General features: G+C 45.8%; 1 protein-coding gene across 1 annotated transcript in view; it reads right to left on the bottom strand.

Moving 5' to 3' along the window:
* Nucleotides 1-27,466, bottom strand: part of LOC134336618 (unconventional myosin-XV-like) — a 315,256-nt gene that overhangs the window by 222,209 nt on the left and 65,581 nt on the right. The window contains exons 9-12 of the mRNA XM_063030961.1: nucleotides 21,771-21,884; nucleotides 13,349-13,510; nucleotides 5,755-5,868; nucleotides 488-546 (exon numbers count right to left, since the gene is read on the bottom strand). Coding sequence (XP_062887031.1) covers nucleotides 488-546; nucleotides 5,755-5,868; nucleotides 13,349-13,510; nucleotides 21,771-21,884 — 449 coding nt within the window. The remainder of the gene's footprint in view (nucleotides 1-487; nucleotides 547-5,754; nucleotides 5,869-13,348; nucleotides 13,511-21,770; nucleotides 21,885-27,466) is intronic.

The following is a 27,466-nucleotide window of genomic DNA, read 5'->3' as shown; positions in this document are numbered from 1 at the left end:
ATATCAATGGAGAAGCACAGAGAGCAAGAGCAAGGAACCCAAAAGGAACCTTCAGAAAACACTAGTTCACCCACAATTGGAGCACTTTAGTTCTGGGCACCACCCCTTATGTAAAGACTTCGGAGAGGGTGCAGAAGAGATTTTCTAAAGTCACCTCAGGGATGATGGAAAAGACTGTGAAAGCTGGAGTCACTGAATGAGTTCTGAAACAAAAGAGATATGGGTACAGGGCAGGGTTGTGGGGCTAGGACTGATTCAGCAGGCTGAATGGTCTCCTTCTGAAGAGCAACCATTCTATGAGATATGGAAGAATGGAGTCAGAGAGACAGGTGCCTGAAAGGGAGAAACTAAAATAGAAAAGCAGCAGAAAGAACAATGAGAAAGAAAGAGAGTCGGCGAAGAATGTCAGATGAAGGCACAGGGACACACAGGGACACACTAGCACACACTAGCACACCCAGACGTGCACATGCAGACATCATGTCACCTGGCATCTATGGAGCCTTCAACAGATAGTGGTGAAAAAATCCGGTCATAACTGGTCTCCTGAAATATCAAAACACATTTTACTTCAATGAATATTAACAGAATTGAGGATGTACCCATGCAAACCCCTGTTGATGTGAATATTAATAAACATTCAGTGGCCAATTTATTAGGAGCCACCTGTATCTAATAAAGTGACGAACTAGTGTATGGTCATGGTCTTCTGCTGCTGTGACCCATCCACTTCAACATTTGACATGTTGTACATTCAGAGATGCCCTCCTGTACACCACTGTTGTAATGCATGGTTATTTGAGATACTATGACCTTCCTGTTAGCTTGAACCAGTCTGGCCATTCTTCTCTAACCTCCCTCATTAGCAAAGTGTTTTCACCCACAGAACTGCTGCTCATTAGATTTTTTTTTGTTTTGCACCATTCTCTATAAATTTCAGAGACTTTTGTATATGAGACTGCCGAAAGGATCATCAGGATCTCTCTTCCACTCACTCAAGATAATTATCAGAAGCAGGGCCCTTAGCATTGTTAAGGATCCTTCCCATCCATTCCGCAATCTCTTTGACCACTACCATCAGGTAGAATGTACAGTAGCATCAGGACGAGAGCTGTTCGGATAGAAAATAGCTTCCTCCCCCAGGCAGCGAGACGACTGAACTCCCTGCCACCACTCAGGTCTCATCATGTATGGAGCGCCAGTAGCGTTAAGTGATTTACTTTTTAACTTGCATCATAAATGCACCTTATACTAAATGTCAATCTTATGGAATATATTTTAGTATTTGTTAATACTTGTGGTAATGTGTGAGTTATAAGTACAGTGTCATGAACCTTGGTCTGGAGGAACATTAGTTCGTTGGCAGTATACATGTGTATGATTGAATGATAATAAACTGAACTTGAGCTTGAAAATCCCAGGAGATCAGAAGTTTCTGCGATCCTCAAACCACCCTATCTGGCACCGACAATCATTCCATGGTCAAAGTCACTTAGGTCACATTTCTTCCCCATTATGATGTTTGTAATGAACAAAACTAAACTTCTTGACCATGCCTGCATGCTTTTATGCATTGAGTTTCCACCACATGATTAGTTAATTAGATATTTGTATTAAGACCATAAGACCATATGACCTAGGAGCAGAAGTAGACCAGTCGGCCCATTGATTCTGCTCCACCATTCAATCATGGGCTGATCCAATTCTTCCAGTCATCCCCACACCCCTGCCTTCTCCCCATACCCTTTGATGTCCTGGCTAATCAAGAATATATCTCTGCCTTAAATGCACCCAATGACTTGGCCCCCACAGCCACTTGTGGCACCAAATTCCACAGATTTACCACCCACTGACTAAAGTAATTTCTCCGCATCTCTGTTCTAAATGGATGTCCTTCTATCCTGAATCGTGTCCTCTTGTCCTAGACTCCCCAACCATGCAAAATAATTTTGCCATATCTTATTTGTTCAGCTCTTTTAACATTTGGAATGTTTCTATGAGATCCCCCCTCATTCTTCTGAACTCCAGGGAATACAGCCCAAGAGCTGTCAGACGTTCCTCAAACGGTAACCCTTTCATTCCTGGGATCATTCTCATGAATCTTCTCTGAACCCTCTCCAATGTCAGAATATCCTTTCCAAAATAAGGAGCCCAAAACTGTGCACAATACTGTAAGTGTGGTCTCATGAGTGCTTATAGAGCCTCAACATCACATCACATCCCTGCTCTTATATTCTTTAACTCTAGAATTGAATGTCAACATTGCATTCGCCTTCTTCACCACCGACTTAACCTGCAGGTTAACCTTTAGGGTATCTTGCACAAGGACTCCCAAGTCCCTTTGCATGTCCACAGTGTGAATTCTCTCCCCATCTAAATAGTCTGCCCGTTTATTTCTTCCACCAAAATGCATGACCATACACTTTCCAATATTGTATTTCATTAACGAACAGGTGTACAGGTGTACCTAATAAAGTGACCAAGGAGTCTACCTCCCTACATTAACCAACACTGAATAGTCATAGTCATAGTCATATTTATTGATCCCGAGGGAAATTGGTTTTCGTTACAGTTGCACCATAAATAATTAAATAGTAATAAAACCATAAATAATTAAATAGTAATATGTAAATTATGCCAGGAAATAAGTCCAGGACCAGCCTATTGGCTCAGGGTGTCTGACCCTCCAAGGGAGGAGTTGTAAAGTTTGATGGCCACAGGCAGGAATGACTTCCTGTGATGCTCAGTGTTGCATCTCGGTGGAATGAGTCTCTGGCTGAATGTACTCCTGTGCCCAACCAGTCCATTATGTAGTGGATGGGAGACATTGCCCAAGATGGCATGCAACTTAGACAGCATCCTCTTTTCAGACACCACCGTCAGAGAGTCCAGTTCCATCCCCACAACATCACTGGCCTTACGAATGAGTTTGTTGATTCTGTTGGTGTCTGCTACCCTCGGCCTGCTGCCCCAGCACACAACAGCAAACATGATAGCACTGGCCACCACAGACTCGTAGAACATCCTCAACAACGTCCGACAGATGTTAAAGGACCTCAGTCTCCTCAGGAAATAGAGACGGCTCTGACCCTTCTTGTAGACAGCCTCAGTGTTCTTTCAGTTTATTGTCAATTCGTATCCCCAGGTATTTGTAATCCTCCACCATGTCCACACTGACCCCCTGGATGGAAACAGGGGTCACCGGTACCTTAGCCCTCCTCAGGTCTACCACCAGCTCCTTCGTCTTTTTCACATTAAGCTGCAGATAATTCTGCTCGCACCATGTGATGAAGTTTCCTACTGTAGCCCTGTACTCAGCCTCATCTCCCTTGCTGATGCATTCAACTATGGCAGTGTCATCAGAAAATTTCTGAAGATGACAAGACTCTGTGCAGTAGTTGAAGTCTGAGGTGTAAATGGTGAAGAGAAAGGGAGACAAGACAGTCCCCTGTGGAGCCCCAGTGCTGCTGATCACTCTGTCAGACACACAGTGTTGCAAGCACACGTACTGTGGTCTGCCAGTCAGGTAATCAAGAATCCATGACATCAGGAAAGCATCCACCTGCATCATTAGGGGATCTAATTGTGGCCTTACCATAGGCCGGAGCAGCTCCAGATCAAGTCTCTCCAGGGTCTTCATGATGTGGGAGGTCAATGCCACCGGTCTGTAGTCATTGAGGCCACTGGATGTAGATCACTGAACAAAGATGTACTCTACCACAGAATGTACAGGTTCCATTTCCAGCAATACTACAAATGCTGGCCAACCTTATTTCAACTCCTCTTCCCCCATATAATCTTATCCTATACCATCCTGCTATCCTCCTGGAATTCCCCCTATTGTCCTCCAATAATCACTCTTCATCATTAACCATCCTTATTTCCTAAAAATTCCTCACCTCCAACTGCCCCCAAGTAATTCTATACCTCAGATATCACCCTCCTACAATCCCCCCGCCCTCCATATCTCCTGTGTAATTTCCCATCTCTTGTTTCTCACCTCTGGGAACATCTATTGTTGTTAGCCTGATGTTCTCTTTACGTGACTTGTGATTACATGTGAGGTTTCTGTGATAAGGTTTGGAACTCATTACAAACAAGTTACTAGTGAGTAAGTGACACTTGATAACACTGTTGGCACCACCTTCCACCATACTGTTGAGAACTGAGGGCAGATGCCTCGGGCAGTAACTCGCCAGACTGAGTATGTCCTGCAGTTTGACAGTTTTCCACATTGTTGAGTTATTGCCAGTATTGTGACTTACTGAAACAGCTTGGCTAGAGGCACAGCTACTAACTGCGGTGTGCTGTTCTTCAGTACTCCTGCTGGGCTGTTGTCAGATCCCACACCCCTATTATACCCACTGCTCTCAGCCAGTTTGAATATCGCTCTGAAGTGAACTGAGCTAACTGAACAATGGTCTCGGTGATGGTGGGAATCTCAGGGAGCAAATCCGTGTTTCACTCTTGTCTTTGCCACACACGTGCTGGGCCCTGCCACCTATGCCGTGGGGATGTTCTTGGAACCTTTTCCTCTTGTTTCTTTGCCCATGTTTGACCTAATGCCGTGAGACTACTTGGGGCCTGGAATCAACGTTAAGAACTCAGAATGTGGTATTGGACATTGAGTGTGTGGACTGCTTCCAGAGTATTGCAGCACAGGTGAAAGGCACCGAGCAGGGAGGACACTATACCACTACACGTAAATATATGCAAATAAATACAATTCCAGAGACGTTGACACAGCCCTGACAGACCTGCATGTGCAGATTGACTTGAGAACATGGACACACATCAGACTTGGCTTTTTTTGGTTTTTAGGAGCAGTTTTGGGGACAGAGAGGGGAGTTCGGAGTCACATCAGGGTTTAGGGACAGGGATGAGGGGGAGTTAGGGTCAGGAGTAGTAAATGAAGAGACTGGGTGAGAGACTGTGTCCAGGTCAAAGCACTCTGTGGTCAAATGTCAGAGATCCCAGAAGACATGTCGCAGTCACTAAGGAGACCAGCAATCCTTAGTCCTGGGATGGAAGCCCGTATATGCAGCAAGTCCCAGGTACTGGCAGAGGTCACAAGAGCCAGTAACTCTCTAGATCATTGAGGTCAAAGGTCCATGCAAGTATGGACGCCAAGGTCTGTGCAAGTCCATGTATGGAGGCCCAAAGGTCCAACCCGGCAAAGTCCAGAGGGCAAAAGCCAAAGGTTGTAGTCCAAATGTAGAGGCCCAGAGGAGTCACAATGGTCTGGGTCACTGGGTTGGATACCTGTGCAAGTCCAGAAGTTACCTATGACTCTAAGAATCTGCAGACAAGAACCGGAGGCCTGGAGTAGGACTGTTCTATGGGTGGACACCTGTCCAGGTGACTGGGTAAGTATGTAGGGGGGAGGTAGGGATGGGGAAAAGGCTTGTTTGGTTGTTGTTGTGTTTTAGTTTTGTTGTTGCTGCTTGTGGAACATTGTAGGCATGGCATGTTGGCTCTGGAACAGACTCATAAAGCAGTATAGCACAGAAAAAGGCCCTTTGGCCCATCTAGTCCAGTCCATACCAAAACCATTTAAACTGGTTGTCAGTACAAATGATGCATTCCACTGTATGTTTTGACGCACGTGTGATAAATAAATCTCAGTCCGAATCTGGACTCTGCCCATTATTGCAAAATATAAACTATTTGTACCCACTCATGTAGATATGAAACAAAACACAGGTCACAGAGCCCTACTACCGCGGAAGCTGGTCTGTCTGGTTCTGTACTCACTGTCATTCGTTGTGTGATAACGCTGTTGAGTGCATCCAATGAGACCTGCAGCAGGTTGGCCACGATCCGTGTCTCAGTGTGACTGACAATGACAGCCAGCTCCTGGGACCCCTCCTAGGAAACAACCCACAGGGTAAGTCTGATGTCAGGGTCGAGCTGATAATTACATTGGGCTCTGCTTGTAAGGCAATGCCTGCTAACTGCAGGGAAAACAGCATCAGGGTCCCCAGTGTTGATGCTCCAACGAGACCGCCTGAATTCTGTAGAGCTTAGACAAGATACAGAGATTAGTCTGTAACACAGTTACATCCTGCAACTAACCATTAACCTTTGTTAAAGTCTGCTTTCATTCTTTAAGCAAGCGGGGCTGCTGGAGCTGACAGTCCCATGGGAAGATAGCTTGGAGGAGGCCTTTGAAAGGAAGCTCTCCAAGTACGCAGGACTGGTCAGCAACTGTCAGCAGGCTGGATGGAGAGCGAGGTGTCTCCCAGTGGAGGTTGGTTGTAGGGGATTCATAGCCCGTTCTTTAGTTAGGGCCTTCAGCATTTTGGGCATTGAGGGAGAGAGGAGGAGGAGAGCCATCCGCAGTACCACCGATGCGGCAGAGAGGGCCTCAAGATGGCTGTGGCTCAAAAGAGGGGAGCCATGGAGTCATAAGTAGCTAGCCATCTGGACACAAGCTGGGGTCTGATCAGCCCCGGCTGGGTCACCTGGAGGAGGTTGTATGATGTTGAAAGACCCGAAACACCCGATGATTCCAGGAACATCACTGAAGATGTGTCCAGAAGCATCAATAGATGTATGTACACAGCTGTGTATGTAATGAACATACCGAACTTCACTTCTGTGTTCAGGAGCCTATTTGAATCCTTGGTCTATCAACTCCAGCGCTCGGCAGGTTCCCAGTGCGGCTGCTCTCATGAGGCCGCCTGACCGACCCAGCATCCGAGTTGATAGATTCAAGGAATTGAATCGGCTCCTGAACACAGAAGTCAAGTTCTGTATGTTTAACTTAGTGGCAGCAGTACCATGCAATACGTGGTAATATAGCAAAAAAGTAAATTGATTACAGTAAATATAAATATGTATATTAAATAGTTAAATTAAAAATGGTGCAAAAACAGAAATAATAAAAGTGAGGTAGTGTTCGAGGGTTCAATGTCCATTCAGAAATCGAATGGCAGAGAGGAAGAAGCTGTTCCTGAATCGCTGAGAGTGTGCCTTCTGTACCTCCTATCTGACGGTAGCAATGAGAAGAGGGCATGTCATGGGTGATGGGGGTCCTTAATAATGGACGCTGGCTTTCTGAGGCATCGCACCTTGAAGATGTCTTGGATAGTATGGAGGCTAGTATCCAATGTGTAACTGACTAAGTTTACAGCTTTCTATAGTTTCTTTCAATCTGGTGCAGTAGCCACCCGCCCCTCCCCTTACCAGACAGTGATGCAGCCTGTTAGAAGGTTCTCCACAGCACATCTGTAGATGTTTTCGCGTGTTCTAGATGACAAACCACATCTCCACAAACACCTAATGAAATATGGCTGCTGCCTTGCCTTCTTTATAGCTGCATTGATATGTTGGGACCAAGTTAGATCCTTAGAGATCTTGACACCCAACTTGAGATTGGTTACTCTCTCCACTTCTGATCCGTTTATGAGGATTGGTTTTGTGTTCCTTCGTCTGAAGTCCACAATCATCTCTTTGGTCTTATCGATGTTGAGTGCCTACTCAACTAGTTGGCATATCTCGCTCCTGTACGCCCTCTCATCTCCATCTGAGATTCTGCCAACAATGATTGTATCGTGAGCAAAATTGAGCTGTGCCTAGCCGCAGAGTCATGGGTATAGAGAGAGCAGAGCAGTGGGCTAAGCACACACCCCTGAGGGGCACCAGCGTTGATTGTCAGTGAGGAGGAGATACTATCACCAATCCGCACAGATTGTGGTCTTCCGTTTAGGAAGCTGAGAATCCAATTGCAGAGGGAGGTACAGAGACCGATATTCTGTAGCTTATTGATCAAGACTGTAGGAATGATGGTGCTAAACACTGAATTATAGTCAACAAACAGCATCCAGACATAGCTGATGTCATGACGGTGCTAAACTGCAATTCCTTCAGTTTCATCTATTTCTTCATTTCTACCCTAGATACCTCTCCTTTTCCCTTTCATGGTGGTCAGGGTTCTGTTGAAGAACTGCAGTTACGCTCAGAAATCTTTGCGAAAGTGGGCGCTGTTGGCCAGCTGCTTTTCGATATCCCAAAGACGCAGCCTGGAAGATAAGCCCTGGGGTTCCGAGGTTCACGGGCCTGTGTACCAGTGGACTCCAGGCCGGTGCCACCAACTGAAGCTTCAAGGACAGAACATCGGGAACAGTGGATCAGCTGTCAGAGGCTGTGTACTCAGTGAGTTCTGCTCTCTCTCCCTCTCTCGTTGGTGAGTGAGAGATTGTTGCCAATTCTACAGCCACAGAACTTTTAACACCATAAATCAGTGAGTTGCTTTGCTATGAAAAGGGATACCTCCTTTCCCTTCATTAGGGAGAGAGAGAACTTGTAGCATGTTGAATTGTTGGATGAACAATCACTTTTTGTTGTACTACAGAACATGGTCTTCATTAGGTGGCCTTGCTTGGTGGGTGGAGGGTGCTGATTCTTTTTTGCAGAAGTGGGTGGGGCTGGGGAGGGTTGCTGCTTTGCAGTGACTTGTGCTTGGGAGGGAGAAGTAGGGGGGCTTTGGGGTTCTAACTTCCTTACTGTCACTCATTCTTTGGGGCACTCTTCTTTTTTTGTGGATGTCTGTGAAGAACAAGAACTTCAGAATGTATACATTGTTCTGACATTAAACAGAATTATTAAACTATTGTTTGTGTTGTCCAGGTGGTCTAAAGCTGTGTGAGGATCCATTGAGAGTGCATCTGCCGCAGACCTATTGTGCCGATAGGCAAATTGCAGTGGGACCAGGTCCTTGCTGAGGGAGGGATTCATTCAAGCAATGACCAACTTCTAAAGCATTTCATCACTGTAGATGTGAATGCTACTGAACGATGGTCATTGAGGAAGCTTACACTACTCTTCTTACGAACTGGTATAATCGTTGCCCATTTGTAGCAGGTGGGAACTTACGACTGTAGCAATGAGAGGTTGAAAATGTCCTTGAATACAACCAACTTGTGCCAGTTGGTTGGCACAAGTTTTCAGAGCCTTGCCACGTACTCCAAGGCCTGCCTCCAGGGAGCGTTCACTCTCCTGAGAGACAGCCTGACATCGGCCTCCGAGACAGATCACGGGGTCACCGGGTGCAATATTGTCCTGTATTGCAATTAGCCTTGTGTTGAATGATCTTGCACTGTAATCAGTCTAAACTCATACCACAAGGTGCTGGAATCGGAAGCAAAAACCCAACAGCTGAAGGTTAGGCAACATCTGTGGAGGGAAATAGACAGCCAACATTTTAGGTTGAGACCTTTCATCTGAAACTCCAGGAGGGAGATGGCCAGTATAAAGGGGTGAGGGTGAGGGGTTGAGAAAGAGCTGGAGGGGTTGGTTGCCAGGTGGAGGAGGAGAGAAGATAATAGCGAAAGAGGTCAAGAGGTGATAGCCAGAGATGACAAAGAGCTGCAGATGGGGGTAAATGATAGAAGAGGAAGGTGGAGAATGTAATCAAATAAGGGAGGTGGGGAGCGCAGTGGTGGGGGAGTAGGAGACCCACTGGGAAGGGTATATGGGCGATGGACGGGTGGAGTGGGTACAGAAGGGAAAAGACGGTGATTGGGGGCTGGAACGGGAGGGGTCAAGTGTGTGTCGGAGAAAAGGGTAAATTGGGGGAGAGAGAGTGACTTGTAGCAAGTTACCTAAAATTGGACAATTTGGTGTGTATGCCATTGAGTTGTAGACTCCCCGGGCAGAATATGAAATGTTGTTCTTCTGGTTTGTGTGAACTGAGGACAAACAGGTCAGTGTGGGAATGAGCAGGAGAATTAAAATGGCTAGCAACCGGGAGCTTCAGGAGGCTCCGTCCTCGGCCTCCTCCACTGCTAGGGTGATGCCAAACACAAACAGGAACATCACCTCATTTCCACCCAGATGATCTGCAACCTTATGGCACAGACATTGAATTCGCCAATCTCAGGTAACCCATTCCCCCTCAAATTTCTATCTACCCAGCTCCTCCTATTCACACCCATCCCACCCTCTGCGGCCCTGTCTCTCACTTGCTTTTACCACCTCAACCTCCAGTTGTCCATCGCCCACAATCTCCCACCGGAACCATCCCTCCTCGCATTTCCCTTACTTGGTTCCATACTCCCCTCAGATCCCATCACCTGCAGCCCTTTGTTGCCTCCATCTATCATTCTACCTTCCTCATCTGTATCCACCATTCCCCGCCAGCTCTTACCCCACCATCTCCCCCTTCACCTGGCTGTCTCCCCTTTACCTCTCAGTCCAAACAAAGGGTCTCGGCCCAAAGGCCATCCGCTCATTTCCCTTCATAGATGCTGCCTGACATGCTGAGCTCCTCCAGCAGTGTGTATATTCAGCACTTGCATATTCTGCCGATCGCCAGCTTCGTGCATTTCTCTAACTTTCTCTATGTAACTATTAAAATGTGGTTATGTAAGCATTAAAATACAGCACAATATCAGAATCAGGTTTATGTGTTGGGAAACTTGCTAACAGTAGCAGTAGCAGTTCAATATAATACATAATATAGAAGAAAAAATTAAATAAAATAATAGTAATAATAATAATAAATAAATTACAGTATATGTATATTGAATAGATTTAAAATTGTGCAAATAACAATTTAGGAATGTCCATTTAGGAATCGGATGGCAGAGGGGAAGAAGCTGTTTCTGAATCGCTGAGTGTGTGCCTTCAGGCTTCTGTACCTCCTCCCTGACGGTAACAAGGAGAAGAGGGCATGCCCTGGGTGCTGAAGCTGCCTTTCTGAGACACCGCTCCTTGAAGATGTCCTGGGTACTTTATAGACTGGTACCCAAGATGGAGCTGACTAAATTTACAATCCTCTGCAGCTTCTTTCAGTCCTGTGCAGTAGCCCCTCCATACCAGACAGTGATACATATGTGGAATATTTTAATAAACATGTGCCTTATGAATAATTTTATTTCCTTTCCCCATATTTCTGTTGGAATAATACATATAATTTCCTCACGCTGTTATCTAGCTCGAAATAATTGCTCTTCTACTCCATGAAATGATTAATTGTGAGTTTGTCTTTGTCTCTGTACTGCCCAGACCGTTGATAAGATGTTTACTTTTGCAGAACCAATTCATTTTCCTGCCTATGCATCAAACCATTAAAGTTCACTGAAATGTATGCATCATGGGTGTTACAACACATTCACTGAAGCAGAAACTAATTGAGGGAAAATTAATAGCATCATGACATAAAGAGAAACCAAAAGCATCAGTAGTAAAGTGGAAGAGAGCGAGGAACCCTTTCCAACAGTGGGTAACAGTGGGCTGAAGGCAACTTCATTCAGGGCACTGACATGCTGTGGGATGCCAATTAGCATGGCAACACTGGTTAAGTTATTGGATTAAAAATACAGAAACCAGAATTAATAATCAGAAATCTTGTGTTAAAATGGAAGCTGAGGAAGTTCAGTTCGGTTAATTAAATAAACTTGAGGCTGAACTCAATAATGATAACCATTACACCCTCAAGCAACACACATCAAAGTTGCTGGTGAACGCAGCAGGTCAGGTAGCACCTCTAGGAAGAGGTACAGTCGACATTTCAGGCCGAGACCCCTCTTCCTCCCTCTTCCTAGAGATGCTGCCTGGCCTGCTGCATTCACCAGCAACTTTGATGTGTGTTGCTTGAATTTCCAGCATCTGCAGAATTCCTCCTATTTGCGTGTAACCATTACACCCTAATGGTTTTTAGCATCTTGCGGAAGGGACGCAGCTGGCTTGATCCAGTTTCTGGTAATATAAAGAATACTTGTTCCTTTTGTTTGCAATGTTAATTTATTTCTGTAATTTATAATTTTCATTTTGTAATTTAAAATTGTCTTTGCATCGTACTGCTGCTGCAAAACATGAAAAATTTCACATCATATGGAGATAATAAATCATATTCTGATACTCAAATAATCCTGCAATGAAGTCCAAAATTCCACTTCCTTGTTGCCTTTCTATCTGCCTGCTATGCGTAGGCAGTCTTCAGTGATGCATACAAGAGAACTACCCTCCCCACGCGTGTCCCCCTGCCATCTCCCGAACTCTTTGAGCATAAATACTTCCCAATCTCTCACTATTTTAAAAAAGGAACCTGTACAAAACCCATTCACAACTAATCCCTTGGTTTCTGCTCAGTGGAGACATGGATGCATAGGTATGAAGATGGAGTGGGATTGGTATTTTTAACTCTCCATGCTTATCTACAATTGATACAAATCAGGATTTGCTAACATTTGGTTTTATTGATAGCTTTGTTGAACTTATTCAGTCTTGTAACTGTAATTGGATAACCTCGGAACCTTCATCTGGAACTACCACTCTCTTCGAGCTGCAATTTCAATGGGAAAAGGGTTGCTTACTTCACTGGCTTAGTGTTCCCAATTGTCCACCCTCTACTATGTGATTATGCTGTCTGTGCCTGGTCCAAGCAAACATTTGTGAGAATAGAGAACAGAGACATTTCCAAACGGAGCAGTCAGGATGAGTTCTTGGGTGAGGTTGTTTCCGGAATCAACTGAAGGGGCCAGAGCCAGACATGAAGAGTTTGTGAGCATGGAGAGTGTGAAGATTTACTGGAGTGATTAGACAGTGTGGAGGGATTTGTTGTTGTTCTGCTTTTGTTGGTGATCTGTACCTCAATTGAGTTAGATTGTCCTCTCCTGCAGAAGCCTATCTCCACTTCCAGCTGCCTGTCTCTAGTGTCCAATTTTGGGTTGAGTGATTATCCCATCCAAGGCAAAGTCCACTGGCTTAAGGTGGCAAGGACTTCCACTGAGTCCGAATAAAAAGGTAATGGAACTGCTATGTACAAATCATCACCAGAGTGTTACACTACCTTCTGGTCCCTCATCTAAATGTTAATGCATCTGCTAACCCTGCTACTCTGTGCCACCAGTTCCATCAGTTCAATTATAGTTTTTGCCTAGTATGGAGAAGGACCATCTTGTCGAATGTGGAATGTATCAGAAATGACATTAAACTAGAGCCTAGCCTGCCTGTTCTGCTGGATGTAAAAGATCCCAAGCACTATTCACAGACGACCATGGAAGTTCTGCTCATGCTCCGGCTAATTATTGTATATCAACCAGCACCACAAACAAGACATCCTGGTGTTAGCTCTCCCTATGTTCTTTAAAGTGCTTCCTAGAATGTGACAGTAGCTAAACATTTAAAGTATTTTACTGGCTGCAAGGTGCTAAAGCCATGAAAGGCATTCAATAAATGCAAGTATCTTCATTATTTTTACATCTACAGTATTGCCCCAAAGTGATGCTTAAAGCCAGAGCTGATGATGAGTATGGCAGGCACTTGCGCTAAAACACAACTATTACATGCCAGCACCACAGTGGTGATGGTAACACCTTAGGTTACTGTTTGTCTAACTTACCTCATATGATGTGAAGCAGAGATTGCCAAGTTGCAGAATGGAGGACAGAATAGCCCACACTGACATCAGCTGGCCTTCCATCAGTCCGATCCTCTCCAGAGAGTGCAACAAACTGACAAAGCCCTCCTCCTCATTCTTGCTGGTGATCTCGCACGCTCCACCCTATTGAAGGATACAGAACACAGCTCACCGGTTCAGACACACAGCTGGCAACCAACCACACTCCAGACAGAGCAGAGGGAAGGACAACATTGGCTCCCTCAAAGACTTCAAACTCGTGAAAAATCATGAGTGAAAAAGCACCTACTACTCCTTTCAGGTTGTCACTCACTTTGTGATGCCCTGCCACGTACTCCACACTCCACCATGAGATATAACAAAGGTCAAAGTAAACTTATTATCAAACTATATATATATATATATATATATATATATATATATACACACACACATACATACACACACACAACCCTGAGATTCATTTCTTGTGGGCATTCACAGTAAATACAAAGGACCACAATAGAATTGATGAAAGACCACACACAAGACAGATAAACAACCAGTGTGTGAAAGACAACAAACTGTGTAAATACAAAAAGAAAATAATAAATAAACAAACAAACAAACAAACAAATAAATAAATAAGCAAGCAATAAATATCAAGAACATGAGATGAAGAGTCCTTGAAAGTGAGTCCATAGGTTTTGGAAACAAGTCAATGTTGGGATGAGTGAAGTTATCCCCTCTGGTTCAAGAGCCTGACTGTTGAGGGGTAATAACTGTTCCTGAACAGTAAGATAGCGGTGCGTTCGGCTGCAGTGGCCTCTCAGGGCCAACCAAAGGTGTCTTTTTTATAATCGCAAGACTATACTGGAGTCCAAGAGCTTCAGGTATAGCAGAATACAGACCTACCACATCAGTGAGCTGCTCGTTGGTCGGAGTAGCTGGCTGGCATGGCAGTAGAGCAGCGGGCCGGCAGGTCAGGGGAGGAGGAGCTGGCCAGCAGGTGGGAGTACCTGGTTTGGGTTTGAGACCATGCTACTCGAAGGCATCGGAGTTGGGGCACGAATGCAGCATGCAGGGTAACCACAGGTAATTGCCTTAATGTTTCTTTTGCAAGAAATGTAAAATGCCACAGAGCTGATCTCTCCTCTGTACCTTCTTCCAAGCACCTTAAAACTGTGCCCTCTCGTGCTAGCCATTTCAGCCCTGGGAAAAAGCCTCTGACTACCCACATGATGAATGCCTCTCATCATCTTATACACCTCTATCAGGTCACCTCTCATCCTCCGTCGCTCCAAGGAGAAAAGGCCAAGTTCACTCAACCTATTCTCATAAGGCATGCTCCCCAATCCAGGCAACATCCTTGTAAATCTCCTCTGCACCCTTTCTATGGTTTCCACATCCTTCCTGTAGTGAGGCGACCAAAACTGAGACTATATATAATTGAGACTTGAACTATATATGTGTTTTTTTTGCATGACTGTGTTTTTGTTTTTGCTAACTATTTTGAATGAGCTGTGTATGTTTTGCACCTTGGCCCCAGAGGAACACTGTTTCGTTTGGCTGTGTCCATGTATGGTGGAATTATCATTAAATTTGATTTGAATTGGTGGTGTGGGTCCTGAGGCTCCTGTACCTCCTTCCTGATGGCAGCTGTCAGAAGAGAGCATGGCCTGGGTGTGGAACTCCCTGATAATGGATGCAGCTTTCCTGTGACAGCGCTCCATTTAGATGCTCTCAATGATGGGGAGTGTATGGTCATGCACTTTGATGGAAGAAATAAACGGGCAAACTATTATTTAGAAGGGGAGAGAATACAAAATACAGAAATGCAAAGGGACTTGGGAGTCCTTGTGCAAGATACTATAAAGGTTAACCTCCAGGTTGAGTCGGTTTTGAAGAAGGCGAATGCAATGTTGACATTCATTTCTGGAGGTATAGAATATAAGAGCAGGGATGTGTTGTTGAGGCTCTATAAGGCATTCGTGAGACCACACTTGGAGTATTGTGTGCAGTTTTGGGTTCCTTATTTTAGAAAGGATATCCTGACATTGGAGAGGGTTCAGGGAAGATTCGCGAGAATGATTTCAGGAATGAAAGAGTTACTGTATGAGGAACTCTAGGTAGCTCTTGGGCTGTATCCCCTGGAGTTCAGGAGAATGAGGGGGGTTCTCATAGAAACATTCCAAATGTTAAAAGGCCTGAACAGATTAGATATGGCAAAGTTATATCCTGTGGTTGGAGAGTCTAGGACAAGAGGGCACGACTTCAGGATTGAAGGACACAGAATTACTTTCATCAGAGGGTGATAAATCTGTGGAATTTGTTACCAAGTCATTGGGTGTATTTAAGGCAGATAGCTTCTTGATTAGCCAGGGCATCAAAGGGCATGCGGAGAAGACAGGGGAGTGGGGATGACTGGAAGAATTGGATCAGCCCATGATTGAATGGCGGAGCAGACTTGATGGGCCAAATGGCCTGCTTCTGCTCTTACATCTTGTGATCTTGTTTACCTGTGACTGTCTGGGTCATATCCACTACTTTTTGTAGGATTTTCCATTCAAAGGCATTGGTGTTTCCATACCAGGCATGATGCAGTCAATCAATATACTCCCCACAAAGATCTAGAAAAGTTTGTCAACATTTTAGATGTCATGCGAAATATACAAAAACATCTAAGAAAGTAGACGCACTGCTGTGTTTTCCTTGCAATGTAATCATCTGGCTGAAGCCAATTCTGTATAGGTACAGGAAATACAAACGTACAAATGGTTGACCAGAACTAGTCTGGGCAATTCGTTTAGCAGGGTAATATTACAGGGCACCTGTTCAAGATAACCTCCTACTCTACACATCCAGCTTGCTCACATGATGTCAGTTCCACAGCGTTTTGGGTGGGGAAACTATTACAACCCTTTGTACAAAAAAACATTTCTCATTGTCCTTAATTCACCACCTCAAGGAATCAATTCTTCATGCCCTCCCTCCCAAACACTAAAATGATTTTAAATACCTCAAAACAACAAATATTTCTGCCCTACATATCTTGTAAGAATAACTCCTGGCTCTCTCACAAATTCTCCTAAAATAATTAGCTTCACCTATGCAATAAAAGTAACTTATTGCCTTAAAGATATCTGAAAATGTCCTTGATTCCATAGACCCAAAACCTAGAGTCCCAAATCTGACCATCTCCAAAGCAGTGGTGTTTCAAACCAGGAATTTGAAGAAGCTGCAGCTTCTGTGAAGAGATGAAAACGGGGTACTGAGATGTAACACTTTACTGCTGCAAACCACTCTGCACGTCTGTGGAGAGAGTCAATGCAGGTATTCAATAAGTGCAAGCATTTCCATTCTCTTGATAAGGTAATAAACAGATATGAGGCAAATTTGTACTAAAGCACTAGCCCCCACCAGCACCACTACAATCTCCATTTGTCACATTTTTTCATCGATGTTGAGTGGATGTGTTGAGGTGGATCAAGATATTTCCACTACAGAGGAGAAGAGAAATCACAGGCTTCAAATTAGAGCAAAGCTGTACTGCAGAGACATCAGAATACACTTCCTCACACAAAGAATATTGGAAATCCAGAGCATTATCTTGCAAAAGGCCAAAGATGCTGAGGTAAATTGAAATTTTCAAGTCTGGCAGATTTATTATGGAAAGGATATCAAGGCTAATGACCCAAGGAGATGGTGCTGAGGTTACAGCCCAACACCATTTAGCAAGTTACATTTACATCCGTTTTTAGCATAGCACAGTGTCCTCAGACCCTTTTGAGGACAAACTTGACACCTAATAATGCAACATATTAGGAAAGGTAATCAAATCTCCTGTCAAAAGGTTTTCATGATCTTCTTAAAGGAAGTGATGCAGCAGGATTTGGGGGATTTCGGTGTGGTTGACTGGTAGCTGAAGGCCCAGTTGTCAGTGAGTGAATAATGAAAGCTGTGGATCACAAGGTGCCAGAATTGGAAGAACAAGAGGGTTGTAGGGCTGGTAGATGTTGCCAGCTGGAGTGCGGCTATGCAGAGGGGTGAAAATAAGATGGGCAGTTTTAACATAAATGGGTGCTGACCAGGCGACATTTTAGGTCAAGGCCTAAAATGATATGGGAGCAGGATTTGGTGTGAGTTAGAATACATACAAGCAAATTTTGAATGCTTCAAGTTTGTGTGAATGTGGGAATAGAATCATGGAAGCACTAGAAGTGACAAAGACCATGGCAAAGAGTTTCAATATTAAATCATCCAGACTTGATAGTACACTAGTACATGACTTGATACACACCATTGCAAGGTAACCTTATCCAAACTGAAGGCTGACATGGCAACCACATTCTAACTGAATGAAGGAAAAGATTCAAGGACAGAATGGTTCTACATATGCAGAAAAAATATTAAAGAGAAGGCTGTAACTATTCAGCAGGTCTGTGGAGAGAGAAACAAGTTCTGCGGGAAGGTCATCAAACTAAAACATGAACTCTCTGTCTCTTCACAGATGCTGCCTTACCTGCTAAATGGTTCCAGCATTTTCAGTTTTAATTTCATATTTCCAGTGTACTGCCCTGAGTAAGACTTCAACCGCTATGCTAAAAGAAATATTTTGAAATCATGTATTTCATTTTAGCAGATTTCTGCAAAAGCAGTGTGTCCTGCTGGTAGAATATTTTGGTTTTGGCTAAAGACAAGAAGCCCTACTGTTCTGCTTAGGATTGTTGTGTCAGCCAATCAGGATGGTGGGATCTGGAGAACATTCTAGAGAGAACGCAGCAGAGAGAGTTTTGTGATGGCAGTAGTTCATTTTGTGATCTTTTGGTGGGAGTTGCAGAGCAGGCCAGAAGGAAAGATGTTGCAGAATTTCATTGGAAGGAGAGTCTCCGTTGGAAGAAGTGCTTTGTGCAGATGAATGGCTCCAAGGAGGAAGGCAATACGAGAGACAGAGACAGAGACAGAGAGACTGAGACGGAGAGAGAGACAGAGAGACAGAGACAGAGAGAGAGACAGAGAGACTGAGAGAGATTGAGAGATTGAGAGACTCTGAGAGACTGAGAGACAGCTCGAGATGGTCTTTGAGGGAAGTTCAAGAATCTGGCAGGTGCTTTCACGCAGACCGTGGGTCCAGAGCATGAGTAAGAGATACCCCTGAATACCCAGCTTGGGAAGAGACACGTTCCAATAGTCACAATGCACGTTGGACTGTTTAACCGTAATGGGCCCTTTTCTTTTCTATTTTCCTATTAACTGTTTGACAAAGCTGAAACTGGTAAATATGCTTCTTTATAATTTTATGCAGTGTGTGATCTGTTATTTCTTGCTGACCGCTAATTGTGTATGGACAGTATTTACAGAGCATTCGCTCAAATTGAGGTTTCTTTAATCAGAACATCACGGCGTTCCTGTTTGGCTGAACCTCGAACCATACCAACTCTAGATGAGTATTGTGAATGAAAGGTGGCTGGCTTAGCGCCAAGCCCTGTAGCTGCTAGCTGAGTTAGTCAGCGAGCCAAGTTTGCTTACGAACTTGGTGAGAGCATAACCTAGCACTTGCAATTTTTTGACTTTTACAAAATAAAAATAATTCTTACATACTGCCAATATCCATTCTTCAGCTCAATATTCTGAGTTTTAATTTCTGGAAATCTGTCCTTTGAAGTTTGATCTGGAGTAGTCAATTTAGGTCAATGGCGTTTGGTTCATCTCACAAGTTTAAAAATCTGTTAGTTAACAGATGTCTTACCTTTTCCAAAGCACAGAATGTTTCTCTTTCTCATAACTTGAGTGTTACATGGTACAACACGGGAGTCGTTCTGCCTTTGGATCTGTGCTAGCTCCCATCACATCTGTCCAGCAGCTTAATCACTCTCACCAACTTCTCTTTAAGAGTTTTGCCACTAACCGAATCACTCTCACGTGGCCACCAACTTCTCTTTAAAAGTTTTGCCACTAACCAAACAGCAGATGGGGCCATTGGGTTGCACAGTGTGGTTACAGCTGCTCAGCCCACTGAGTTTGCAGAAACCATCAAGCACCAGATTTCACTAAACCTATACTAATCCCATTCCTTCACATTCCCACCAATGTCACCAGTTTCTGCCACTCATCTCCTCACCAGTGCAATGTACAGTCAGCAGTTCGTGCACCAACCCCCGTGTCTCTGGGATGTGGGGGATACCGGTGAAGGAAGCAGACTCCATGCTGACAGCACTGGAGTTCAGGATGGAACCTGGGTCCCTGTATCCGTCAGGCAGCAGCACTGACTGCTCAGTCACTGTGCAACTATTTGGTGAGGGCTCAGCTCGAGGTTTGAAGAACAAAGAGTATCTGTGTACACTGCTACGTTCATCATCTTTATTGCTCCAGCATTAACAATGTTCCCATCAAGTGCAGTTCTAAACCTCAGGAAACCTCTCTCTCTGTCTATATCTCTCTCACTTAAATTGTTTCCACAAACCAAGCTTTAGATCGTCTGGATTAATACCTTCTTTGTTCGTGAGAGCCTAATAATATGTGTAGGATCTTGGCATACTTCTTGTAGTTTATAATGTTGCGTTTGGATCAAACCGTAACACCGATACACCGATAGCACAAGTCTCTACAACACATACACACACACAGATTTTCTGAAGAAACTTCAGAAGAACACACAAACACAAATTCATCAGGCAGTGGTCAGTATGGAACATCCTGAAGGGCCTGTGGGAGAAAGATGCAATGGATCCTGCAGAATAACTTCCCAAGCAGATTATCAAATACAGATGGCAGAGTGCCTTATCACCAGAACTAATAGTTGTATCCTGTGATTTTATGATCTGGGATTTCTCTAGAAAGTGTGACGAAAGTACACATAGACTAAGATGTTAACTGTCCTGTGCTGGCACCAGTGGGATCAGCAGTTGATCTGCCACCTGTCTTCAGGAGAGAGAGAGATAAGGAAAACAATGGAGCAGCATTTGGAGATGTTAATGAAGGGACAGGAGAGTTTAATGGAAGGAGACACGGTCTGAGAGCTGTCAAGATCGGCTCCTCTTTGAACCCTGAACTGTTTGATGTGATGGACAAGCGATACCCCAGCAGGGGGATAAAAAGGGACAGGTTCGCTAAGGCAGGACACACACGACACCCCGAGGTAACAAGACCCTGGAAGCGGTGCGTCTCCCACAAGTCGGTGGGAGTTTTGGAGGGCTGCTCGCGGGACCAAGCCATAGACGCACAGGGTGGAAAGGCACGATCGGCGGGAACCTGGTGTGTGTCCGCCCTTGCCTGGGTGCCAGGTTCACTGCAGAGGAACGATTGTATCTGAAACGGAGGGGTTACAGTCGGTGACCTCAGAAGACATCACAAAGGGCTCGCCCGAAAGCTGACTGCGAAGAATATCGAAGGTCTGTGTGGAAGCCGTTTGAATATTCATTCGTTTTGCTCTGTCTCTCCTTCCCCCCACTGTCCATCTCCCACGGCAGTGATTACTGCGAACTGAACTGAAATTTGCGTCACTTTGAAACTGGTCATTTACCCCTAGACGACGATAGAGCTTGATTGATCCTGTTATCTTAATTCTGTGTACATGTGTGTTTATCATTGCTGAACTGTTGCATTCATTATCATTTTGATTAGAGTACTGTGTTGCTTGTTTCTTTAATAAAACTTTCTTAGTTCTAGTAATCCAGACTCCAACTGAGTGATCCATTTCTGCTGGATTGGCAACCCAGTTACGGGGTACGTAACAAAAGAAAAAAGAGGCAGAAAACCTGTTGATTATGGCCATTTATTGAGTGTTACAAGAGTAAAGAACGAAGAACCGAATTGGATAAATAACAATAAAGTCTGAAATAAAAACCAGTTCAGACTGAAAAGATAACAAGACATTCCACTGGTAACAATTAACCTATAAAAGAGCTACATTCAAGGGGCAAGAAGCTACTGCAAAAAACACTAGGAAGATTCCAGAAAACTACAGAAGCGGCGATAAAAAATTCATGAACATGTCCCCAGGACAGCTGTAATGAGGAAGAGACGATCGCATCCTTTGTGAACAATGCATTTGCAAAAAAGGTTTGGAAAAGGATGCAAGGATCCATGTCGAGGTTCCTCCTGAGAAGCTACACAACACAACTCTCTATCTATGTGCGATTTCCAAGAACGCACTCACAAATAAACATCAAATGCTCCTGGAATGTCATTAACAGAGTGAACACACTTTGGTCTGCCCAAGCCTGCTGGTCTTACAGTACAATAAAATGCCTGTATGTGAGTGCTGTCTGACACACTGAAGATCAGTGCAGCCAGTCCAAAGGCTTCTTGCGGAAGAATTGCAGTTTAAGAACCTGTCACCGCAGGACACTGAGGAGCTGGGTCCTATACAACAGCACACCAAATGCTTGAAAGATGTTTTTGGGAATCAAGCAAACTGTCTCACCTGGTTGAGGTAGAAATAGGCTTCGGATTCCTGAAGGCTCAACACCTCTTTCAGCTCCTCATCTAGACCTACCAACAGCTCGTAAAACACATGGTAATTACGCTCACTGCGTGCCTGGAAGACAAGAACCAAAGGGGAAATACGTGACACACACTACAGTACAAAAAACACTGCGCTCACACAGTAACAAAGCAAACATACTCAAGGTGTGACCAAGGGAACAGCACCGTTACGCAGTCACAGAGCGACAGAGGAACAACACTGTCACTCATTCACAGTGCGACCATGGGAACAACACTGTCACACAGTCACAATGTGACCAGGAGAACAACACTGTCACACAGTCACAATGTGACCAGGAGAACAACACTGTCACACAGTCACAGTGTGACCATGGGAACCACACCATCACACAGTCACTGTGCGACCAGTGAAACAACACTGTCTCGTAATCACAGTGTGACCAGGTGAACAACACTGTCTCGCAGTCACAGTGCGACCAGGGAAACAACACATTCACGCAGTCACAGTGCGACCAGGGGAACAACACCATCACGCAGTCACAGTGTGACCAGGGAAACAACACTGTCTCGTAATCACAGTGTGACCAGGTGAACAACACTGTCACACATTCACAGTGTGACCATGGAAACAACACATACACGCAATCACAGTGCAACCAGGGGAACAACACCGTCACGCAGTCACAGTGTGACCATGGGAATAACACTGTCACGCATTCACAGTGCGACCAGGGAAACAACACATTCACGCAGTCACAGTGTGACCAGGGCAACAATACCGTCACACAGTCGCAGTGTGACCAGGGAAACAACACTGTCTCGTAATCACAGTGTGACCAGGGAAACAAAACTGTCACACAGTCACAGTGCTACCGGGGAACAACACTGTCTCGCAGTCACAGTGCAACCAGGGGAATAACACCTTCACACAGTCACAGTGTGACCAGGGGAACAACACCGTCACACAGTCACAGTGCGACAAGGGGAACAACATCATCACACAGTCACAGTGTGACTAGGGGAGCAACACCTTCACACAGTCACATTGCGACCAGGGGAACAACATCATCACACAGTCACAGTGCAACCAGGGGAACAACACCATCACACAGTCACAGTGTGACCATGGGAATAACACTGTCACACAGTCACAGTGTGACCAGGGGAACAATACCGTCACACAGTCACAGTGTGACCAGGGGAACAATACCGTCACACAGTCACAGTGTGACCATGGGAACAACACGGTCTCGCAGTCACAGTGCGACCAGTGGAATAACACAGTCACGCAGTCACAGTGTGACCAGGGAAACAAAACTGTCACATGTCACAGTGCGACCAGGGGAACAACACCATCAGACAGTCACAGTGTTACCAGGGGAACAGAACCATCAGGCAGTCACAGTGTGACCAGGGGAACAACACTGTCACATATCACAATGTGATCATGGGAATAACATAGTCACACAGTCACTGTGTGACCAGAGAAACAAAACCATCACGTGTCACAGTGTGACCATAGGAACAACACTGTCTCGCAGTCACAGTGCGACCAGGGAAACAACACATTCACGCAGTCACAGTGCGATCAGGGGAACAACACCATCACGCAGTCACAGTGTGACCAGGGAAACAACACATTCACGCAGTCACAGTGTGACCAGGGGAACAACACCGTCACACAGTCACAGTGCAACCAGGGAAACAACACCGTCACACAGTCACAGTGCGACCAGGGGAACAACACTGTCACACAGTCACAGTGTGACCAGGGAAACAACACCTTCACACAGTCACAGTGCGACCGGGGAACACCATCATACAGTCACAGTGCGACCAGGGGAACAACACCATCACACAGTCACAGTGTGACCATGGGAATAACACTGTCACACAGTCACAGTGTGACCAGGGGAACAATACCATCCAACAGTCACAGTGTGACCAGGGAAACAACACCATCACACAGTCACAGTGTGACCATGGGAATAACACTGTCACACAGTCACAGTGTGACCAGGGGAACAATACCATCCAACAGTCACAGTGTGACCAGGGAAACAACACTGTCTCGTAATCACAGTGTGACCAGGTGAACAACACTGTCACACATTCACAGTGTGACCATGGAAACAACACATACACGCAATCACAGTGCAACCGGGGAACAACACCGTCACGCAGTCACAGTGTGACCATGGGAATAACACTGTCACGCAGTCACAGTGTGACCAGGGGAACAACACCGTCACACAGTCACAGTGCAACCAGGGAAACAACACCGTCACACAGTCACAGTGCGACCAGGGGAACAACACTGTCACACAGTCACAGTGTGACCAGGGAAACAACACCTTCACACAGTCACAGTGCGACCGGGGAACACCATCATACAGTCACAGTGCGACCAGGGGAACAACACCATCACACAGTCACAGTGTGACCATGGGAATAACACTGTCACACAGTCACAGTGTGACCAGGGGAACAATACCATCCAACAGTCACAGTGTGACCAGGGAAACAACACCATCACACAGTCACAGTGTGACCATGGGAATAACACTGTCACACAGTCACAGTGTGACCAGGGGAACAATACCATCCAACAGTCACAGTGTGACCAGGGAAACAACACTGTCTCGTAATCACAGTGTGACCAGGTGAACAACACTGTCACACATTCACAGTGTGACCATGGAAACAACACATACACGCAATCACAGTGCAACCAGGGGAACAACACCGTCACGCAGTCACAGTGTGACCATGGGAATAACACTGTCACGCATTCACAGTGCGACCAGGGAAACAACACATTCACGCAGTCACAGTGTGACCAGGGCAACAATACCGTCACACAGTCGCAGTGTGACCAGGGAAACAACACTGTCTCGTAATCACAGTGTGACCAGGGAAACAAAACTGTCACACAGTCACAGTGCTACCGGGGAACAACACTAGTGCAACCAGGGGAATAACACCTTCACACAGTCACAGTGTGACCAGGGGAACAACACCGTCACACAGTCACAGTGCGACAAGGGGAACAACATCATCACACAGTCACAGTGTGACTAGGGGAGCAACACCTTCACACAGTCACATTGCGACCAGGGGAACAACATCATCACACAGTCACAGTGCAACCAGGGGAACAACACCATCACACAGTCACAGTGTGACCATGGGAATAACACTGTCACACAGTCACAGTGTGACCAGGGGAACAATACCGTCACACAGTCACAGTGTGACCAGGGGAACAATACCGTCACACAGTCACAGTGTGACCATGGGAACAACACGGTCTCGCAGTCACAGTGCGACCAGTGGAATAACACAGTCACGCAGTCACAGTGTGACCAGGGAAACAAAACTGTCACATGTCACAGTGCGACCAGGGGAACAACACCATCAGACAGTCACAGTGTTACCAGGGGAACAGAACCATCAGGCAGTCACAGTGTGACCAGGGGAACAACACTGTCACATATCACAATGTGACCATGGGAACAACACCGTCACACAGTCACAGTGCGACCAGAGGAACAACCCTGTCTCGCAGTCACAGTGCGACCAGAGGAACAACATCACATGTCACAGTTCGACCAGGGGAATAACACAGTCACTGTGTGACCAGAGAAACAACCCCATCACATGTCAGTGTGAGCAAGGAAACAACACCATTTCGCAGTCACAGTGTGACCATGGGAACAACACTGTCTCGCAGTCACAGTGCGACCAGAGGAACAACAACATCACATGTCACAGTGCGACCAGGGGAATAACACAGTCACACAGTCACAGTGTGACCAGGGGAACAATTCCGTCACACAGTCACAGTGTGACCAGGGAAACAACACTGTCTCGCAGTCACAGTGTGACCAGGGTAACAACACTGTCACACGGTCACAGTGCGACCAGGGGAACAACGCTGTCACGCAGTCACAGTGGACCGGGGAACAACACTGTCTCGCAGTCACTGTACAACCAGGGAAACAACACTGAAACACAGTCACGGTGTGACCAGGAGAACAACACTGTCTCGCAGTCACAGTGTGACGACGGGAACATCACTGTCTCCCAGTCACAGTGCGACCAGAGGAACAGCATCACATGTCACAGTGCGACCAGAGGAATAACACAGTCACACAGTCACAGTGCGACCAGGGGAACAACACCGTCACACAGTCACAGTGCGACCAGGGAAACAACACCGTCACACAGTCACAGTGCGACCAGGGGAACAACACTGTCACACAGTCACATTGCGACCAGGGAACAACACCTTCACACAGTCACATTGCGACCAGGGGAACAACACCGTCACACAGTCACAGTGCGACCAGGGGAACAACACCGTCACACAGTCACAGTGCGACCAGGGGAACAACACCTTCACACGGTCACATTGCGACCAGGGGAACAACACCGTCACACAGTCACGGTGTGACCAGGGGAACAGAACCATCATGCAGTCACGGTGTGACCAGGGGAACAACACCGTCACATGTCACAATGTGACCATGAGAATAACACAGTCACACAGTCACAGTGTGACCAGAGAAACAACACCATCACATGTCACAGTGTAATCAAGGCAACAACACAGTCACGCAGTCACAGTGCGACCAGGGGAACAACACCATCACACAGTTGCTGTGTGACCAAGGAAACAACACGGTCATGCTGTCACAGTATGACCAGGGAAACAACACTGTCTCACAGTCACGGTGTGACTAGGGGAACAACACTGTCACACATTCACAGAGCGACCAGGGGAACAACACTGTCTCGCAGTCACTGTACAACCAGGGGAACAACACTGTCACACATTCACAGAGCGACCAGGGAAACAACACCATCATGCAGTCACAGTGGACCGGGGAACAAAACTGTCTCGCAGTCACAGTGTGACAAGGGGAACAACACCATCACATGTCACAGTGCGACCAGGGGAACAACACCATCACACAGTCACAGTGTTACCAGGGGAACAACACCATCACATGTCACAATGTGACCATGGGAATAACACAGTCACACAGTCACAGTGTGACCAGAGGAACAACATCACATGTCACAGTACGACCAGGGGAATAATACAGTCACACAGTCACTGTGTGACCAGAGAAACAACACCATCACATGTCACAGTGTGACCAAGGGAACAACACATTCATGCAGTCACAGTGCGACCAGGGGAACAACACCATCACGCAGTCACAGTGTGACCATGGGAACAACACTGTCTCGCAGTCACATTGCGACCAGGGGAACAACACCGTCACACAGTCACAGGCGAACAACACCATCACACAGTTGCAGTGTGACCAGGGAAACAACACGGTCATGCTGTCACAGTGCGACCAGGGGAACAACACTGACTTGCAGTCACAGTGTGACCAGGGAAACAACACTGTCTCGCAGTCACGGTGTGACCAGGGGAACAACAGTGTCACACAGTCACAGTGCGATCGGGGAAACAACACCATCACGCAGTCACAGTGGACCGGGGAACAACACTGTCTCGCAGTCACTGTACAACCAGGGAAACAACACTGAAACACAGTCACGGTGTGACCAGGGGAACAACACTGTCTCGCAGTCACAGTGTGACGAGGGGAACAACACCATCACATGTCACAGTGCGACCAGGGGAACAACACC

This window comes from Mobula hypostoma, chromosome 22, assembly GCF_963921235.1.
Source record: "Mobula hypostoma chromosome 22, sMobHyp1.1, whole genome shotgun sequence".
NCBI classification, from domain to species: domain Eukaryota; kingdom Metazoa; phylum Chordata; class Chondrichthyes; order Myliobatiformes; family Myliobatidae; genus Mobula; species Mobula hypostoma.
The sequence above is the reverse complement of the archived record's forward strand: the minus strand, read 5'-3'. Positions and strand labels throughout refer to the sequence as shown.